Source organism: Hemitrygon akajei, chromosome 6 (genome assembly GCF_048418815.1).
Source record: "Hemitrygon akajei chromosome 6, sHemAka1.3, whole genome shotgun sequence".
NCBI lineage: Eukaryota > Metazoa > Chordata > Chondrichthyes > Myliobatiformes > Dasyatidae > Hemitrygon > Hemitrygon akajei.
Window position 1 is genome coordinate 38,902,896 of NC_133129.1, and position 20,109 is coordinate 38,923,004.

At 40.3% G+C, this 20,109-nt stretch overlaps 1 protein-coding gene across 4 annotated transcripts in view; it reads left to right on the plus strand.

Moving 5' to 3' along the window:
- The first annotated feature begins 4,345 nt into the window (after positions 1 to 4,345).
- The window catches only part of LOC140728980 (uncharacterized), a 66,603-nt gene continuing 50,839 nt past the window's right edge, over positions 4,346 to 20,109 (plus strand). For all 4 annotated transcript variants that reach the window (XM_073048170.1, XM_073048165.1, XM_073048166.1 and 1 more), the window contains exon 1: positions 4,346 to 4,674. In XM_073048170.1, coding sequence (XP_072904271.1) covers positions 4,559 to 4,674 — 116 coding nt within the window. In that variant the 5' untranslated portion in view covers positions 4,346 to 4,558. The remainder of the gene's footprint in view (positions 4,675 to 20,109) is intronic.

The following is a 20,109-nucleotide window of genomic DNA, read 5'->3' on the forward strand; positions in this document are numbered from 1 at the left end:
AAATGTGTCTCCAAGGAACGAGGCATTCAGCACGTCTCTCTCCCATTTCCTGGGTCCACTGACTCACCCTCCCTTTGGTGCTCTTGCAATTCTCACAAAGGAGGGGGCTGCGCACATAACAACTGTAACATGAAAAGAAGTTGTCCCAACGCTGTTCCCTGTGGAACGCCAGTATTCACTGGCAACCAACCACAGAAGACTCTCTTTATGCCCACTCTTTGCCTCTTGCCAGTCAGCCAAGCTTTCATCCATTATATGGAAAATTGTTCAGGTTTATCACTTTGTCAAAAAGCTGGACTCCCCAGTCTGGATTATCAGCTAATCAATCTCCTCTCAGTTTGAGAAAAGTACTCTGAGAGGCAAGTATTCACCAATAAACTCATTTGGATTTCATTGAGATCACTTGGCTGCCAGTCCACCTCACAACTTTGGTTCGATTAGGAAGCTGAGGGCTAAGTTCTGTGGGTGACATGAGAGCATTTGATGGCGTTGTAACAAGGGGAAAATGCTTAAATGGTTGAAGTGATGCCCTGCATAAAGAAAGATAGTTGTGATTACTGGAGATCCATTGTCTCAGCCCCAGGCCATTGGTGCAGGAGTTCCTCAGAGCAAAGCTTCTGGACTTGATCACTATCAGCTGATTCAATGATCTTCCTTCCATCAGAAGGTTGAATGGGAGATCTTTGCTGATAATTGTAGAATATTCAACCTTATTCTTGACAACTCAATATAGCCCATACTGGCAAGCACAACCTCAACAATATTTGGGCAGGGATTGATAAATGACCAGTAGAGTTCATACTAACAGATAATGATTACTTACTGCAACAGATTACCCAAGTACCTTCCCTTCCCTCAACATTACCCTTGCCAAGTCTTTGATTATCGACCTTCCATAGTTCACTGCACTAGAAAAGCAACAGGTTCATAGATCATTCTCAGTTAGTCATCTTCTGGTTCAGCCATATAAATATAAATGCCTTGTGCAGGAAGGCACAGAGTCGACTGTACTTCCTTAGAAGGTTGGCGTCATTCAATGTCTGTAGTGAGATGCTGAAGATGTTCTATAGGTCAGTTGTGGAGAGCGCCCTCTTCTTTGTGGTGGCGTGTTGGGGAGGAAGCATTAAGAAGAGGGACGCCTCACGTCTTAATAAGCTGGTAAGGAAGGCGGGCTCTGTCGTGGGCAAAGTACTGGAGAGTTTAACATCGGTAGCAGAGCGAAGGGCGCTGAGTAGGCTACGGTCAATTATGGATAACTCTGAACATCCTCTACATAGCACCATCCAGAGACAGAGAAGCAGTTTCAGTGACAGGTTACTATCGATGCAATGCTCCTCAGACAGGATGAAGAGGTCAATACTCCCCAATGCCATTAGGCTTTACAATTCTACCGCCAGGACTTAAGAACTTTTTAAAAGCTATTAATGCTTTTTGAGACAGTGATTTAGATGCATATCATATTTTTTTTATTTTTTTTTACTGAGTTAAGTATTGTATGTAATTAGTTTTGCTACAACAAGTGTATGGGACATTGGAAAAAAAAGTTGAATTTCCCCATGGGGATGGATAAAGTATCTATCTATCTATCTATCTATCTATACTTCTACTCTTACAGCAGTTCCCAAACATATGACCTCTAATACCAAGAACAAGACACACAACTTGCGCTAGTTATGCACCATTGTAACTTAGAGAAATAACATTACCTTCATTTGTTCTCTCAGTTCTCTTATACAACAACATTGTGGGACTACCTTCTCGAAAAGGATTGTGGTGGTTCAATGTATTTCAGCAATTCGAAGATGATGTCAGGTTTTATGACTGTAACCAAAATAAAATCTATTCAATGCAATATTGATGGAAAGCCTACCTTAATAAAGTATCAGTGAACGAACAAAAAGGTTCATACAATCTTTTCTTCTAGTCATTAATGATTGACTTTATTTGGGCGCTTCGGTTTATCTACATTTTCTGCTGATTATTTTTGTCAGCCATCTTAGCTTAAGATATTTCAAGGCATATTGGGTTAATGAGTGATGCCAGTATTTTACCCTCTCACCAATTGACCACATTTACTGCTGTTGCAGGAAACAAGGCTCCATCATCAGAGACCTCCATCACCCAGGACATGCTCTCTTCTCAATGCTGCCATCAGCAAGAAGGTGCAGGAGCCTCAGGACTCACACCACCAGGTTCAGGAGCAGTTATTACCCCTCAACCATCAGGCTCTTGAACCAGAGGGGATAACTTCATTCACCCCACACTGAACTGTTTCCACAACCTGTGGACTCACTTTCAATTACCCTTCTTCTCATGTTTTCAATATTTATTGCTTATTTATTTATTATTCTTAAGCTTGATTGTTTTTGTTTCTTTGTATTTAATGTGAATACCTGCAAGAAAATGAATCTTAGGGTTGCATATGGTGGTATACATGTACTTTAATTAAAAAATCTACTTTGAAATTTGAAATTTTAAAATTTAATCTGAAATATAATACTGTTTTCTTATCAGTTTATTTTCCAAGTACTGTTGATATATATCTATTTTCTGAAAGGCATGTCAGTATTGAGTGTCCATCGAACCTCCTATTCCTGTTAAGTTCTGAATGGATTTGGGACCTTTTCCCAAATTCTTAGTTCAGCACTTGTAATGTTCTAATGAAACGTCAGCTCTCTGACACCAGCAAGTGCATTTAGCTGAACTAAAACCAATAAAATTGTTACAAGTTTAGTAGTATTTTTGTCATTGATGACTTTTAGTTTCTAACTGTGAACATGACTTGAACATTACTGAGAATGTAATCTGCTGTAGATATGGAAAATATCCCAGAAGTCTCCAGATTTAGAAATGGAACTTGCTGAGAAATTGATCTGGGAGCTGGAGCCTGATTTGGCTCAGAGTCGACTTTTACCACATTCAGCTTATAATCTTTTTCCTGTTAACTGGCATTCCTTCATTCCTGTATCCATTCACAGAAACTAAGAGCAACTTTTTTCATTTGACAGATTGCACCCGGGAATACTTTGAAAAGTACAGAAGTTGTTGAGGCAAGTAGAGACATGCCTTAAATTTGGAACCTGATCAAAATTCTGTTGGTCTTTGCCTGTTCTCAAATTCAAAATGGTTAAATTTCTCCAAATGATTAAATCAAAACTGAGTGCAAAAATTTGCCCTGGAAGTATACAAAATCAGCAAAAGTGGGTCTCATTAATTGGGCCGTACAAATGTTTATGCTAACATCAGCAGTAGCTTGAATATCAATTCATACCATCTCCTTTCACCAGTGGGAAAATGATGACATAATTAGCTATTGCTCTGGATTTGTTGCAATTGTAGATGCAATTCATTTGACTAAATTAATTAACAACCAAAACACTATTAGAAGGTATTCATCTCCATTGGTGTTATTGTTCACTATTATTTGCTGGCATTCATATACTGTATTAAAATTGTTGATGAGTCTATAATGTTTTCCTTAAATTAAGGCAACACCATGCTCCTATCTAGTTGGATTGTAATTGTTTTGAAAAATCAATAAATTCAATCCCCTGTATTTGGATAGATCATGCATGTTTTCATATGCCTTTATTTTCCCTCTTTTTCTTTAAAATGGATACAAGGCATAAGTCTAAGATGGTTCAACCCTCTCTTTTTTATGAAGAGAAATGATATTTTATTTCCAAATACCCTGAACTTCAACCCAAGGCAATTTTTTTCCTCAATTTATGTTTAAAGAGAGCTTAAAATTATTTGTAGCAATTTGTCTGCAAAAGACCAATTCTTTGCTATCATCTTCTTTTAATTCAATTTACATTGGTATTTATCCACCCAGAATGGCAAACTTCCTCCGTTTCTTAAAACAATGGAAATATATTTATGCAAATGAACATTCTGATCATTAACTGGTAAAAAGTTAAGTGCATTGATAGATTTCCATTAGTTACTTCCCTCCCTTTATTATGTTCTTTGATCAGTTACATTATTATGAATTGATTTTGCGAGTAAGCAATCTTGCGAAGTGACGGGCAGAACCTAGACTGATGCGGATCTTTGGCTTGGATGGTGAGGAGTTAGGTTAACTTGGTTTGCCCTGCATAAAATCCGAAAGTCATTAGGAGCATAGGTAAATACGTTCATTCACTGACATTTCAAGCAATGCATGATAATTTAATTATGGAAGGTGAATATTGTCTCTCATCACAAGAGAAATAATCGAATATTAACTTGCAGCAATATTGTTTCAGTTCCATGAAGTGGTCGATACATCCGCGTTTGCAGCAGCTGGGGAGGGGGTGGTGGTGGGAGGAGTGTCAATCACTCACGGCGCCGCAAGGGCTGATGGGATAGAGGCCTAGTGCGGCGCTTGAGTGAGCACCAGGTGGCTGGTGTGGCAGAGCGGAAAAAACGAGTAGCTGAGGGGGGAGACACAGAGAAGGAGAAAGAAAACGAGAGAGACCGCCCGACGCGGGGAGACGCGCTCGCCACACACGGTAGCTGAAGGCGAGAGTCTAGCTGCCACTTCCTTTGAAGACGGGAGTACCGGGCGGGCCGCAATATGACTACCGCCGTGGTCCAGGTCTCCAACGTCTCTCCTGTGGCGAGCAGCGAGCAGCTGAGGACGCTCTTCAGCTTCCTGGGAGAAATCGAGGAGTTCCGCGTCTTCCCTCCCGAGTAAGTGTCCGGGCTGGAGCGTCCGTATCCTCCCGGTGGAGGCGCGCATGGGCCTGGCAGTCACCGCCGGGGAGGCAACACGGCGGCGGCGCGCTTTCCTGCTCTCCTCCCACCCCTCCGGGCACTGCTGCCCATTATTCCTGCCCGCCATTTTACATTGATGGGCGACAAGTTTAGATCGCTAATTGTGCTGGTTATCCTGTCTCTGGTTCAAGTAATCTGGAGCGGTGAGGGGGAGGGGTGGCAGGGGGCTGGTAGGGTTGTGCGGAGCGCTGGGTTGAAGGAGGAGGGATGTGGGTGACAAGAGGGCATAGGGGTCGTGGGAGATGTTGAGGGGGTAGTGGCAAAGCAGGGGGCTTTTGGAGGTGGAGTGTGGTGAGAAAGTGACAACAGCTTTGGCGAGCAGTGTTTTTGAGTCAGTACCGAGGGAGTGTTGTACAGTTGAAGATGTAGTGGAAATCAAAGGCATCTTCTTGATCAAATGGACCTGGAAAAAATCAGTAGGAGAATATATTTTCTTAATCTCGCTCCAGATATGTTGAGAATTAGGGTTCAGTATATTTTGGAAGGACTAATAAAGCTAGAATATACCAATTGGGAATTATGGAGGGAGCTTGGTGTACGCATTGAAGGACCTCTGAAGTCAACAGCACACAGATGGATGAAATAGTGAAGAAGGCATGTGGCATACTTTCCTTAATTAGCTAGGTCATGGAATATAAGGTCATTGAGACAACACCGTAAGATAGAGGAGCAGAAGTAGGCCATTCGGCCCATCAAGTCTACTCCGTCATTCAATCATGTGCTGATCCAATTCTTCCAGTCATCCCCACTCCCCTGCCTTCACCCCATAACCTTTAATGCCCTGGTTAATCAAGAGCCTAACTATCGCTGCCTTAAATACACCCAATGACTTGGCCTCCACAACCACTCGTGGCAGCAAATTCCATGGATTTATCATCCGCTGACTAAAGTAATTTCCCTGCATCTCAGTTCTGAATGGATGTCCTTCAATATTAGTTAAGCTGCCAAATGGAGTTTGTTGTGAAGTTCTGGTTGCCAAACAATAGAAAGGATGTTATTGTATGGGGAGAGGGGTGTTGCAGAGGAGATTCACTGGGTTGTTAACTAGGATGAAATTTTAACAAAATGGAGAGATTCATTATGCTGAATATGTTTTCTTTGGAAATGGTGAAAGCCGAAGGACATCTGATTGAGGTATGCAGAATTATGAAGGCAGAGACAGACATGGGTTTAGCGTTGGTAAATGGTTTAGTACAGGTAATTACTTTATGGCCAGTACAGACACTAGCTGAAGATCTACACATTAGTTGATTTAGGACTAGACCATTCTACTTGTTATTTGTCAGTTTCCTGACAGAGTAGTAGCCACAATGGATGCCACTTGCCAAATGAACAAGAAGCCTGATCTGCTTGAGAATAATAACTGAATAGCAGTAGCAGGACACAGAAAATAGCTGTAGAAAAGGTGCAAGAGGGAAGACAATTTCTGAAGAACGAGGGATCTTTAAGGTTCAAATTGCCCATTCTATTTTATTGGGCTTGTTATATATGCAGCTTTTTTGTATAATGATTGTACCCTAGTACTGTCAGCCAAATCAAAACCTCCTGCTTTTACTGCTCTGTAGCTTTCTTTCACGATTGTCAGAAATGTGTGCCAATTCCCAGGAATAAAAAGCAATTGATTTGCTGTTTATATTAGGTCATGTATAATGTGACAAATGTATTGCTTTTATCATTACTACAATGCGAGAATAAAATGTACCAATTCAATAGAGTGAACAGCAACAAATTAAATCACAGAATTGATTCAGGAATTCAGTTCAATCGCTGCCTCCTCCAAAATTAAGGAATATGTCAAATATTTATTTCTGTTTGTTAAACGTGCAGATATAACTTCCCTTCAAGGCATAAGCAAGCTTTTGGCCAATAAAATCGCATTTGTTATTCAATTTGGTGGAAATCCAGAATTAAATTTTAGGAAATTAAGCAGGGTTTGCCTCAGCATGTCGTTTTTCTTCATTCATTTTTGGGAATCTTGGTATAGTAGGCAAAACTAGCAATTATTGCTCACTGATAAGAAAATGACAATAAGATTAAAGATTGTTTAATATCATTTCCAGTACATAAGTGTAAAGAAATAGTTGTTACTCTGGATCTGAAACAGCACAAAAAAACACAAAAGATAAGGAACACAATAAATATATGGATATCTTGCATACAGATTGATGGTTTGTGCATAAAGTTACGCTAGGCTGTACATAAGATGACTGACAGGAAATAAAGTAGTGGTGGAGTTCGTGGGTGGGCGTTTTGATCAGCCTTACTGCTTGGGGAAAGTAACTGCTTCTGAGTCTGATGGTCCTGGTATGGATGCGATACAGCCTCCTCCCTGATTGGAGTGGGGCAAGCAGTCCATGAGTAGAGTGGACAAGATCCTTCATGACATTGCTGGCCCTGCCACTGTCACGTCCCTCCCGGTGGAGGTGCATTGGGCCTGGGAGGCAACACAGCAGTGATGTGCTCTTCTGTCTCCCATCCACCGGGTGCTGCTGCCTATTACTCCTTGGCGGTCAGTGCTCACTGTTTTACATTGATAGGCAACAAGTTTCGATCCTGCTTACATTTGCTACTTGTAAATGTGCTGATTGCCCTTTCACTGGTTCATATAATTCGGAGGGGTGGCAGGAGGCTGGTTGGGCTTGTTCAAGAGGAGCGTTAGGTTGGAAGAGCAGGGATATGGGTGAGGGGTGGTGGGAGGTGTTGAGAGATCTAAAAAAATTCAGTAGGAAAATACCTTTTCTGGCACCTTTCTGTATATATATCCTTGGCAAGTTGGCTGATAACAGTGATGAGTTGGGCAGTTTTGACTACAGGTTGTATAGCTTTCCTTTCCACTGCAGTGCAGCTTCTGTACGGAGCAGTGATGCAGCTTGTCAGGGTGCTGTCTTCTGAGTATCTGCAAAGTGATGTGAGTATGGATCTGTAATGTCCTGCTCTCAGCCTCCTCAGAAACTAGAGGCATTCTTGACTGTGTAGGATGTGTTCTGAGACATTGTGTGTGATGTGCACTCCCAGGAGTTTGAAATTGCTTGCAGTTGCCACTGCTGTGCCGCCAATATAAAGGAGGGTGTGAGTTCTGAAGTCGATAACCATCTCCTTTGTCTTGTTAACGTCAAGGAAGATGCTATTTGCCTGGCACTAGGCTCCGAGCTCTTCCACCTCCTCTCGAGGCAGTCTCATCATTGTTAGTGATTAGTTCTACCACTGTTATGCCATTGCAAATTTGATAATGTGATTGTATGGTTGTTTGGCCGTGCAGTCATATGTGAGCAGAGTGCAGAGCAATAGGCTCAGCATTCAGCCCTGGGGGGCACCCGTGTTGAGGATAATGGAGAGAGAGGTCTTTTATCAAAGATCTTTTCATTAGGAAGTCCGACACCAGTTGCACAGTGGCGTATAAACTATCGCCTTGAATGTCTGCAACCATTCTGAAGATGTACACTTGTTGGGCTGTTGGGTAGGGTGTTTCAAGATTTAGCTCCAATGATAATCAAGGAATATCCATGTATTTCCCAGTCAGTTTATCCCATGCAGTTTGGTTATGGGTTTGAAAAGTTTGGATTAGCTTAAGTAAGTACAGTTTGTAAAGGATGCTCACAATGCACTGGTGGTGGGGGAATGAATGTGAATTGTGTGCCAATCCAACATTTTACTGAGTGTTATTGGGGCTGCCCAAATTCAGACAAGAGGAAATGATTGCACTCTTCATCTAACTTGAGCCTTGTGAATGACAGAAAAGCTTTGGAGCTTCAAGAGATGAGTCACTTGCCACCGATTGTTCAGACTTTTCCTTGTAACCTGATCCAGTTAAGTAACTGGTCAATTAAGGGATCTATGATCTTGATGGTGGGAGGAATGGGGAAAAAAGTAATACTATTGGACGAGAGATGTAATTAATCATTATCTGACATTTTAATGGCATGTGCCTCATACCAGCCTGGATGTTATCTAGGGTGTGCTTCATGCCGAAGAGTTCCAAATTGTTGGGTGGCAGGGCAGCATAGCAGTTAGTGTATTGCTAGTACAGTGCCAGTGACCCAGGTTCAATTTCACTGCTGCTTGTAACTGGTTTGTATGTTCTTCCTGTGACTGTGGGTTTCCTTTGTGTGTTCCGGTTTCCACACACATTCTAAAGACGTATGAGTTAGTAGGTTAATTGGTCATATGAGTGTAATTGGATGGCATGGGCCTGTCAGAACAGAGAGGGGCCTGTTACTGTGCTACATCTCCTAAATATAAATAAATTATGCAGTCAAGAAACATTCCACTTCTGAAGAAGAGTGATGAAGAAACTGAAGATGGTTGAGCCGAGGACACTGGACTCAGATTCCTGTGGGCTACGTTACTTCCTAATTGTGATCAATGTTCCCTCTAATTTGTATTGACCAATGTGCACAAAATCTTGTGCTGTGCGGTTTTTTTTTTTGCCCAGTGACAATATTTCTGCACTGAATTTTATATATAGAGCTAGCAAAGCACTGCCAATAAGAACTTTGATCTCCTCTGGGTGTGATAGTTTTCGCTCTGGTTCATCTGGATTCTCACAATTCATGCATAGCAGGCCTGTAGCAGGTAATGAGTGTAATTTGCTTACTAAATAATGCTTTAAAAAGTCATGTTTCCAAAAATAACTCCACTTCTTCCCACTTGCAAATTCTCCACCAATTTTTGCATTGCGACAATACACGCAGGTAACACCAGTTTCTGTATCATACATAGTTACTTGTAGCTGCATGTTCCTGGCCTCATGAGCTTTTGATGTAGCAGTTTCTACTGTTTCATTAAGCCATTCTGCTTTAAATGAGCTAGCAGTTCTTTTGCGCTTCACTTCTTCGGAATTCGACACAGTGAAACAAAAATTTCTTCAATAGAAACAGTACAAATAAGCTATTTCTAAAATCTGCAGACTTTAACTATGTGCTGTGTCTGCGAGGCTGGGTTTGACGGAGCTTTCATTGTGTGCTGCGTCTGCGAGGCTGAGTCGGGCGACACCGTGGAAGTCCATAGCGGGGGTATTCCCTTCTGCCGCCGGCGTGGGATGACAAGTCTATCAGGACCCTGAGGACTTGTGGAAACTGTGTGGTGGTTTCTTTCGAACTTATAGTCCTTTAACATCTTTGGACTATTTTTACTGTGCCCATGGTCTGTTTTTTTAATTAATTATGCTATTGTTTGCATTGTTGTAACTATTTGTTGTAAATATGTGGTTTTGTGCAGGTCTTGTAGCTTTAGTTTTTGGTCTTGTTTGGTGGGATTGGAGCTCCTTTCCGGGGAATGCGCTAAGATGGTAGCGCGATATTAATATGCAGCAGCCTCTTCGGACTCTGGATTGGGGATTGCCAAACGTTAGGTGGATTTTCTGGTGTAGTCTGTTTTGTCAAGTGTTTTTGTGATATCATTCTGGAGGAACGTTGTCTCATTTTTTAACTGCATTGCATTTGTGGTTTCTAAATGACAATAAACTGAATCTGAAGTCATTACAAACTCCATGCTGTCCACACCGTTGGCATCAGAAACTGGAAAAGGAAATGTCATTGTGTATGATTGTGAAATATACTTTAGGCCAATGAGGTAGAGGGTGACAACCCTCGGTGCGCAGTTTAAATTCTTTTACATGCTAGTAGCGAAAGGTGTGTGCGTGTGCACATCTTAGAAGGAATATTGATAGTGACTTGAACTATTGGAGTGTTACAATGACCCATTAGCTGCATTTTGACCAAGAATCAGTGACGTCATGTATTGTTAAATACTGTCTTGAACTTAACAAAAGTGGCACTGTAGTGATGGAGCAACACACACAAAATGCTGGAGGAACTCAGCTGGCCAGGTAGCATCTATGGAAAAGTGTACTCTCATATTGCTTGGATTTCCAGCATTTGCAGATTTTCTCTTGTTTGTTATTATAGTGATGGTTTTGGTGTAATAACTTCAGTAAACCATGATGTAAATGCACTCAGGTGGAATTCAGAAATAATAAATGTGAGATCACTTGTGAGTGTGGTACAAGGATAGAGATGAAGGAAAAATATTGAGAGCTTGTCAGAAAGGCAGGGCAGTAATCCGAAGTATAGCCTGGAACAAATAGAGACGCAAACATATGCAAGATATTCATAAAGTGCTTTCAAGATCATTTGTTTAAAAAGGCACATTATGGAGCCCATGAGATAGCACACTTTATGTGACCTGCTCTCTGCATCGAGTCAGTTTTCATTAATGACCTCATCATTAAGGTATCATAAAATAGCAATCATTATATTAAATTTTATATTCATTTTGAGGGAGAGAAGAGTGGTCATTGTTAAATTTTAAACCTAAGTAAGAGTATGAATGCAGACCTAGTTCAGGTGAACAGACAATTTAGATTAGGATCACCCAGTTGGCACGTAATGGCAGGCATTTGTGGAGATCTTTTAGAATACAAAAATTAAATACATTCTGACGAGGAAAAAATAATCTCGAGGAAATTCACCATCTGTGGTTAACTTAAAAAAAATAAAGTCAAAGTATACAATTGCCCGAAGTAGCAGGAGTTAGATTGGGTAGAATCCAAAACACAGCAAGAAGTGTGAAGTCTAGTTTATTGTCATATGCACAAGTACATGTATGCACAGGTGCAATAAAAATTGCCTGTAGCAACATCACAGGCACAGAGCCTGTCACAGACATAAATTATTCATGATATTTACACAAAAGAACACAATTAGAACAAAAAATGTCATTTTAGTAGAAACTGGTCATAGTGTTGATAAACTAGTGATTAGTTTGATGCTTTGTTCAGGAACTGAATGGTTGAAGGGAATTAACTATTCTGGAACCTAATGGTTTATGGTGGTTGTTCGGTTAATTGAAAATTATGGAATACCCCTATTGAATACCCAGGTAACAGAATCCTGGAGACACATGAGACTGCAACTGCTGGAATCTGGAGTCAAAAATTAGCAGGTCAAGCAGAATCTGTGGAGGGGAAGCCGTGCCAGTGAGGGTAGAAACAGGATGATTTGGCAGATAAACGCATGGCTGAGAAGCTGGTGCAAGGGGCAGTGCTTCAGGTTCTTGGATCATTATGCCAATAATCATTGATGGCAATTATATACAGGCCTCCCAACAGCGGCTGGGAGGTGGACCACAGATTACAACAGGAAATAGAAAAGGCATGTCAAAAAGGCAATGTTAATGGTAGTCATGGGAGATTTTAACATGCAGTCCATTGGGAAAATCAGGTTGATAATGGATCTCAGGAGTGAGTTTGTTGAATGCCCAAAAGATGGCTTTTCAGAGCAGTTTGTCGTTGAGCCTACTAGGGGATCAGCTATACTGGATTGGGTGTTATATAATGAACCAGAGGCGATTAGGGAGCTTAAGGTAAACGAACCCTTAGGAACCAGTGATCACAATATGATTGAGTTCAACTTGAAATTTAATAGGGAGAAAGTAAAATCTGATGTAGCAGTATTTCAGTGGAGTAAGGGAAATTACAGTGGTATGAGAGAGGAGTTGGCCAAAGTAAGTCGGAAAGAGCTGGTGGCAGGGATGTCAGCAGAGCAGCAATGGTGTGCGTTTCTGGGAAAAATGAAGAAGGTGCAGGACATGTGTATTCCAAAAATGAAGAAATACTCAAATGGTAAAATAGTACAGCCATGGCTCACATAGGAAGTCAAAGCCATGGTAAAAGCAAAAGAAAGGGCATATAATAAAGCAAAAATTAGTGGGAAGATAGAGGATTGGGAAATTTTTAAAAACCTACAAAGAGCAACTAAAAAGTCAATAGAAGCGAAAAGATGAAATATGAAAGCGAGCTAGCAAATAATATCAAAGTGGATAGTAAAAGTTTTTTTCAAGTATGTTAGAAGTAAAAGAGAAATGAGAGTGGATATAGGACCACTAGAAATTAAGGCAGGAGAAATAATAACGGGAGAGAGACAAGGAGGTGGCTGATGAACTAAGTGAGTATTTTGCGTCAGTCTTCACTGTGGAAGACACTAGCAGTATGCCTGATGTTGTAGTGTGTGAAGCAAGAGAACTGGGTGTAGTTACTGTTACAAGACAGAAGGTACTCAAAAAGCTGAAAGACCTAAAGATACATAAGTCACCTAGACTAGATGAACTGCATCCTAGGGTTCTGAAAGAGATCGCATTAGAGATTATGGTGGCATTAGTAATGATCTTTCAAAAATCATTGAACTCTGGCATGGTGCCAGAGGACTGGAAAATTACAAATGTCACTCCACTCTTTAAGAAAGGAGGAAGGCAGCAGAAAGGAAATTATAGACCATTTAGCCTGACTTTAGTGGTTGGGAAGATGTTAGAATAATTGTTAAGGATGAAGTGATGGAGTACATGTTGACACAGGACAAGATACTACAAAGTCAGCACGGTTTCCTTCAGGGAAAATCCTGCCAGACGAACCTATTGGAATTCTTTGAGGAAATTACAAGTAGGATAGATAAGGGGATGCAGTGGATGTTGTGTGTCTGGACTTTCAGAAAGCCTTTGACAAGGAGCCACACATCAGGCTGCTTACCAAGTTAAGAGTCCATGGTATTACAGGAAAGTTACTAACACGGTTAGAGCATTGGCTGATTGGTAGGAGGCAGCAAGTGGGAATAAAACAATCCTTTTCTGGTTGGCTGCCAGTGACTAGTGGTGTTCCGCAGGGGTCACCACTTCTTTTTATGCTGTATATAAATGATTTAGATGATGGAATAGATGGCTTTGTTGCCAACTTTGTAGATGATACGAAGATTGGCAGAGGGGCAGATAGTGTTGAGGAAACAGGTAGAATGCAGAAGGATTTGGACAGGTTAGGAGAATGGACAAGAAAGTGGGAAATGGCTGGTCATGTACCTTAACAGAAGAAATAAATGTGTGGACTATTTTCTAATCAGGGAGAAAATCCAAAAATCTGAGTTGCAGAGGGACTTGAGAGTCCTTGTGCAGAACACCCTGAAGGTTAACTTGCAGTTTGAGTTGAAGTTGAGTTGAGTTGAATACAATGTTAGCATTCATTTCAAGAGGTCTGGAATACAAGAGTAGGGGTGTGATGCTGAGGCTTTATAAGGCACTGGTGAGGCCTCACCTTGAGTATTGTGAACAGTTTTGGGCTCCACATCTTAGAAAGGATGTGCTGGCATTGGAGAGGGTCCAGGGGAGGTTCACAAGGATGATTCCAGGAATGAAAGGGTTATCATATGTGGTTCTGTACTCACTGGATGACGGGACATCTCATTGAAACCTTCTGAATGTTGAAAGGCCTAGGCAGAGTAAATTTGGAAAGGATGTTTCCCATGGTGGGAGAGTCTGGGGCGGTCCTGGGCACAGCCTCAGGATAGAGGGGCGGTCTTGCTAAACAGATGGGGAGAAATTTCTTTAGCCAGAGGGTGGTGAATTTGTCAAATTTGTTGCCACATGCAGCTGTGGAGGCCAGGTTGTTGGGTGTATTTAAGGCAGAGATTGATAGTTTCTTGATTGGTCATGGCATAAAGGTTACGGGGAGAAGGCCAGGAAATAGGGTTGAGGAGGAGGAGAAAAAAGGACAGCCATGATTGAATGGCAGAGTAAACTTGATGGGTCAGACAGCCTAATTTTGCACCTATGTCTTATGGTTTTGTGAAAATACTTAATGTTTTGGGTTGAGACTCTGCATTAGAACTAAGAGTGAAGAGGCAAAATAGTCAGTCTAAAGTGCTGAGGGAGAAATTTGAGGTGGGGCTGGCAAAATATCGGGGAACTTGAGTGTGGAGAGATCATGGGTGGAAGAAGTGGTCAGAGTTAGGAGACTGATAGTTACATAACATTTTGGAAGGAGTAAAAGGGGTTAGATAGAGCTGGGTAAGAGGAGAAGGTAGAGACAGGGAAAGTATTAGATGGAAATGAGGCTGCAGGTGCTTGTATCTGATTTAAGAGAGGTGATCAATTGAATCTGTTGGGGGAGAATATTGGAAAAATTAAGGAGTGCTGTGTGAGTGATAGTTAAGTGGAACCAGTTGGGGAAGGGGAATGAAAATGGGTTACTGTGGGGGATGAGAGAGAGACACACAGGGAGTGTTGGTTATCTGAAGTTGAGAATTTCAGTGATCATTCTGTTGGGTTGTGGGGTACTCAGGCAGAATATGAGGTGCTGTTTATCTAAGTGGAGAGTCAGTAGAGTTGATAGGTTTGTGAGAGAGAAACAGGTTATAGGGAAATAAATCAAGGAGGGGAATTAATCTGAGATCTGGAGTTGACCCTGGGTTGAATGTCCTGCTTTACTGTCGTGGATCATAATGTAGTGTTAAATATCATAAAATCAAGAATTGGTCAGGTGGGAAAGGATCCAGAAAATTAAACTCACCAGGAAAGTAGTACCAGCCAAATTGGACCTGAGAGCTGATAATCTCTGGGTTGTGATGAAATTAATCTCAGATCTTAAAATAAATGGCTAGTCAAATCATTGATAGATTTATATATTTGTTTCCAAAACTCCCAAGATTCAGGGAAAGGTCAATGAGAATGGTGAGTAGCAAATGCCAATACTTCTGTTTTTATCTGAAATTAGAGGACTGTTGGCTTATCAACACCAATATAATAAAACAACAAAGATGTTACAGGTTTCCCCCTGCAATCCGAAGGTAGAGCGTTCCTATGAAACTGTTTGTAAGCCGAAATGTCGTAAAGCGAAGAAGCAATTACTATTAATCTTTATGGGAAAAATTTTTGAGCGTTCGCAGACCCAAAAAATAACCTACCAAATCAAACCAAATAACACATAAAACCTAAAATAACACTTAACATATAGTAAAAGCCGGAAGTTTCTAATTAGCATCAGTTGCATGTCCATAAGACATTTTACCATGCTTAGAGTGAACAGCTTTTAAATGGCGGCAGCTGTATGTGTGTTTGTGATCAAAAAGCAGTGATTTTGTCACTAATAGTTGGTAAGAAATGAGGAGTAATACAATTCAGAATTGTTTTCTCACTGCTTTTTCAAACATTCAGGCTTGGAGATGGCAGAAGCAGCAGGAGTGAAAATTAAAACGATTTCACTACTTCAAGTTAGGCACTAGGAGGAATTTGAAGGTATCCACAACCGCCTTGAATGTAACAATGAAAATGGAGATTTGTCGAAAGGATTGTATGAAGGCAGTCCGCTATCTGCACTGTGCTGATTTTGTTCATTTGCAATCAAAATCAAATGAACATCACAATATACTCTGGATTAATTCCTCCATCAATAACAATTAGAAACTAATACACAGTTTATTAGAACTATAGTAGTAATGATAGTGTTGTAATTTGTTCTGTTTTTCATTTAATTACATAATTTATTACTCAGTTAAACAGTAGTTTGTCATTTAGTAACTTTTTAACTATTTCCATTAAACTTTGGTTAATTGGACTAAAATGTACCGGATGCAATGTGTCTGAATTAAGAAGAATACACTGCATATTACAGGTCCACAATCCCTCATCCAAAATCGTTGGGACCAGTTACATTTTGAAATTCAGAATTTTTCGGATTTCAGAATCCCTCCTTATTGGTTCCGGAACACCCCCCCCCCAGCGGATACCAAAAACACATATGCTCAAGTCCCTTATTTAACCTGTCTCAGTGCGGGTGAACGTTAGGACCCAGCAGAGCTCCAGACCCACGCACATCCTCCCATATACTTTAAATCATCTCTAGATTACTTGTAATACCTAATACAATGTAAATGCTTTCTTTTTCAATCTTATTATTATTAATATCAACATAATAAGATTAATACATAGATAATGGGATTACAAACATACAAATTTAAGCTGAACATGAAAGGATATATAAGCAATAGTTACAATATAAAAGTCTTCCCAAATCATGAACGATACAAGTAACATATAAACAAAGCAAAACTAGGTATATCATAATATATATTTAAAAAAAACAAAAAAGAGAAAAAGAAAAAAAAATTATGCTAGAAAAACTAATCTAACAACCTAATAACTAATAAAGAGAGAAAAAAAGAAAAAAAAATGGGCTGTTTATAATACCTAACAAAAATACAAAATCATTGGTGTCGTCAACTCCGATCCTCTCAACATATGTAAAATCAAAACAGGAAAAACAAATAGGCTTGGAACAGGGTCACATTACATCATATGAAAATATTGAATAAATGGTCTCCATATCTTTTCAAATTTAATAGAATGGTCAAATACAACACTTCTAATTTTCTCTAAATTTAGACATAACATAGTTTGAGAAAACCAATGAAATACGGTAGGAGGATTAATTTCTTTCCAATTCAACAAAATAAATCTTCTAGCCATTAATGTAAGAAATGCAATCATTTGACAAGCAGAAGAAGATAAATGGATTGAATCCATCATAGGTAAACCAAAAATTGCAGTAATAGGATGAGGTTGTAAATCAATGTTCAATACCGTGGAAATAATATCAAAAATGTCTTCCCAATATTTTTTCAAAAGCGGACAAGACCAAAACATATGAGTTAAAGACGCTATCTCAGAATGACATCTGTCACAAATAGGTTTTATATAAGAATAAAAACGAGCCAATTTATCCTTGGACATATGAGCCCTATGCACAACTTTAAACTGTATTAATGAATGTTTAGCACATATAGATGATAAATTGGCTGATTGAAGAATTTTATCCCAATTCTCAATAGGGATAGTAAGGTTAAGTTCTCTTTCCCAATCATTTTTAATCTAATAGAAGGGCTCTGAATGTATCTTCATAATTATATTGTAGAGTTTTGATAACTCTTTTAGCCCTCATTGGGTGAACCTGGAAATTAAATTTGTACAAGGATTTTCATTGGGTTCTATTTTAGGATCTTCTCTTCCCTTTGCTCTTTCTAAATTGCAGAAACGAATTGACAATCCGATAGTTAAACATACTTTACGTATATGGTTTCAATTTCGGAAATTTTTTGGGCTGAATCAGTTTGTTTTAAATATTCTTATTGTATCCAATTTCTTTTTTTATCCTACTATTATGGACCAAGCTTATTCAGCTTGGAAGACTAAAGGATTACTACGATTTTCCGATTTATTTTTGGATAATTGTTTTATGTCTTTTGAACAATTATCTAATAAATATAATTTGCCTAGATTTCATTTTTTTAGATATTTACAGTTTAGGAATTTCTTAAATACTGTACTTCCTACCTTTCCAAATCTTGAGTCTTCAGGTATTTTGGAGAATTTGCTAGAACTAAATCCTTCTCAGAAAGGGGTAATATCAAAACTCTGCAATACCAATACAATGTAAATGCTATGTAAATAGTTGTTATACTGTATTGTTTAGGGAATAATGACAAGAAAAATAATTTATTTCCAACAAAAACATTCAATAAAACATAAAAATATACAGCTTCAAACAAATCAAATCAAACATATGGTATATGACTTATTGGAATAAATGTAGAATGTCACTGTCACTATAAAACTTCAGTAACTTGTTTTTCTGTTTCTTTAAATCATATACAGTGGTAGTTCCAACACCATATTCTTCAGTAGACGCTGCACAGACACACCATGATTGCTTCTGCAATAACTCTACTTTCTGCGTTATTAATAATGATAGATGCTTCCTTCTCGTTTACTCATTGTTACCCATAGGGGTATCTGCAGTTCTTTTTGACATTTTCACAGTGAAATTAAGCACAAGGTCAACAGCGAACAGCAAATGCACGTGTAACTGGTACGAGTGCTGAGCCACAACTGACGCCTGACGGCCTCTGCTAGTGCTGCCATGTCACACCTGAGTGACGTCAGCTGTCGGCGAGAAAAACTTTGGTTTTCAGAGCTTATTGGATTTCAGAATTTTGGATAAAGGATTGTGGACCCGTATTATCTCTCTTTCCTTGGACTTTTTAAAATAAGATAATCTCACTGTACAGGGATAAATCTAAAATAGACTATTACTTGGAGTGTTCCTCAAACTGCCAGGAAACTTGACCTTTATATTTACTATGCTACATCTACAACTGCATTGGTGCTGCTTCCTGCACCCGTGCTGAACTCGTCAGTTTCATCCACTTTGCCTCCAATTTCCACCCTGCCCTCAAATTCACCTGGTCCATTTCTGACACTTCCCTCCTCTTTCTCAATCTCACTGTCTCTGTGTCCGGAGACAGCTTATCTACTGATATCTATTATAAACCAATGGACTCTCACAGATACCTGGACTATATCTCGTCCCACCTTGTTATTTGTAAAAATGCCATCCTCTTCTCTTAATTCCTCTGTCTCCAATGCATCTGCTTTCAGGATGAGGCTTTTCATGATGATGTCCTCCTTTTTCAAAGAAAGGGGCACCCCTTCCTCCATCATCAAACATTACCCTTGACTGCATCTCTTCCATTTCATGCATGTCTGCTCTTACCCCATCTTCTTGCTACCCTACCAAAGATGGGGTTCCTCTTGTCCTCACCTACCACCCCACACCCTCCGCGTCCAGCACCTAATTCTCCAAAAATTCCGCCAGTTCCAACTGGATTATATCACTAAGCATATGTTACCCCCCCCCACCCCCACTTTTTGCTTTCCACAGGGATCACTCCCTACGCTACTCCTTTGTCCATTCGCCCCTTCCCACTGATTTCCCTCCTAGCACTTTTCCTTGCAAGCAGAACAAGTGCTTCACCTGCTCCTGCACCATCTTCCTCACTACCATTCGGGGCCCCAAATAGTCCTTCCAGGTGAGGTGAGGCGAAGCTTCACCTGTGAATCTGTTGGGGTTATTTACTGTGTCCGGTGCTCCTGGTATGGCCTTCTGTATATCGGTGAGACCCGATGTAGGTGGGAGACCGCTTCGCTGAGTATCTACACTCTGACCGTCAGAACAAGCGGGATCTCCCAGTGACCACCCATTTTAATTCCACTTCCCATTCCCATTCAGATATGTTGAACCATGGCTGCCTCTGTCGTGATAAGGCCACACCTAGGTTGGAGGAACAACAACTTGTATTCAGTTTGGGTAGCCTTCAACCTGGTGGCATGAACATCAATTTCTCAAACTTCCAGTAATGCCTCACCCCCTCCCCTTCACTATTTTCCCATTTCCCATTACCTTTTCCCTCTCTCATTCTCTGATGTTATCTCCTTGCCCACCTGTTGCCTCCCTCTGGTGCTCCACACCCCCCTTTTTTTTCTTTCTTCCATGGCTTTCTGTCTCTTTCACCAGTCAATTTCCTAGTTCTTTGCTTCATGTCTCCCCCTCCAAGTTCCACCTATCACCTGGTGTTTCTCTCTCCTCTCCCCCCACCTTTCAAATCTACGCCTTAGCATTTTTTCTACAGTCTTGCTGAAAGGTTTTGGCCTGAAATGTCAACTTTGCTTTTTTCCATAGATGCTGCCTGGTCTGCT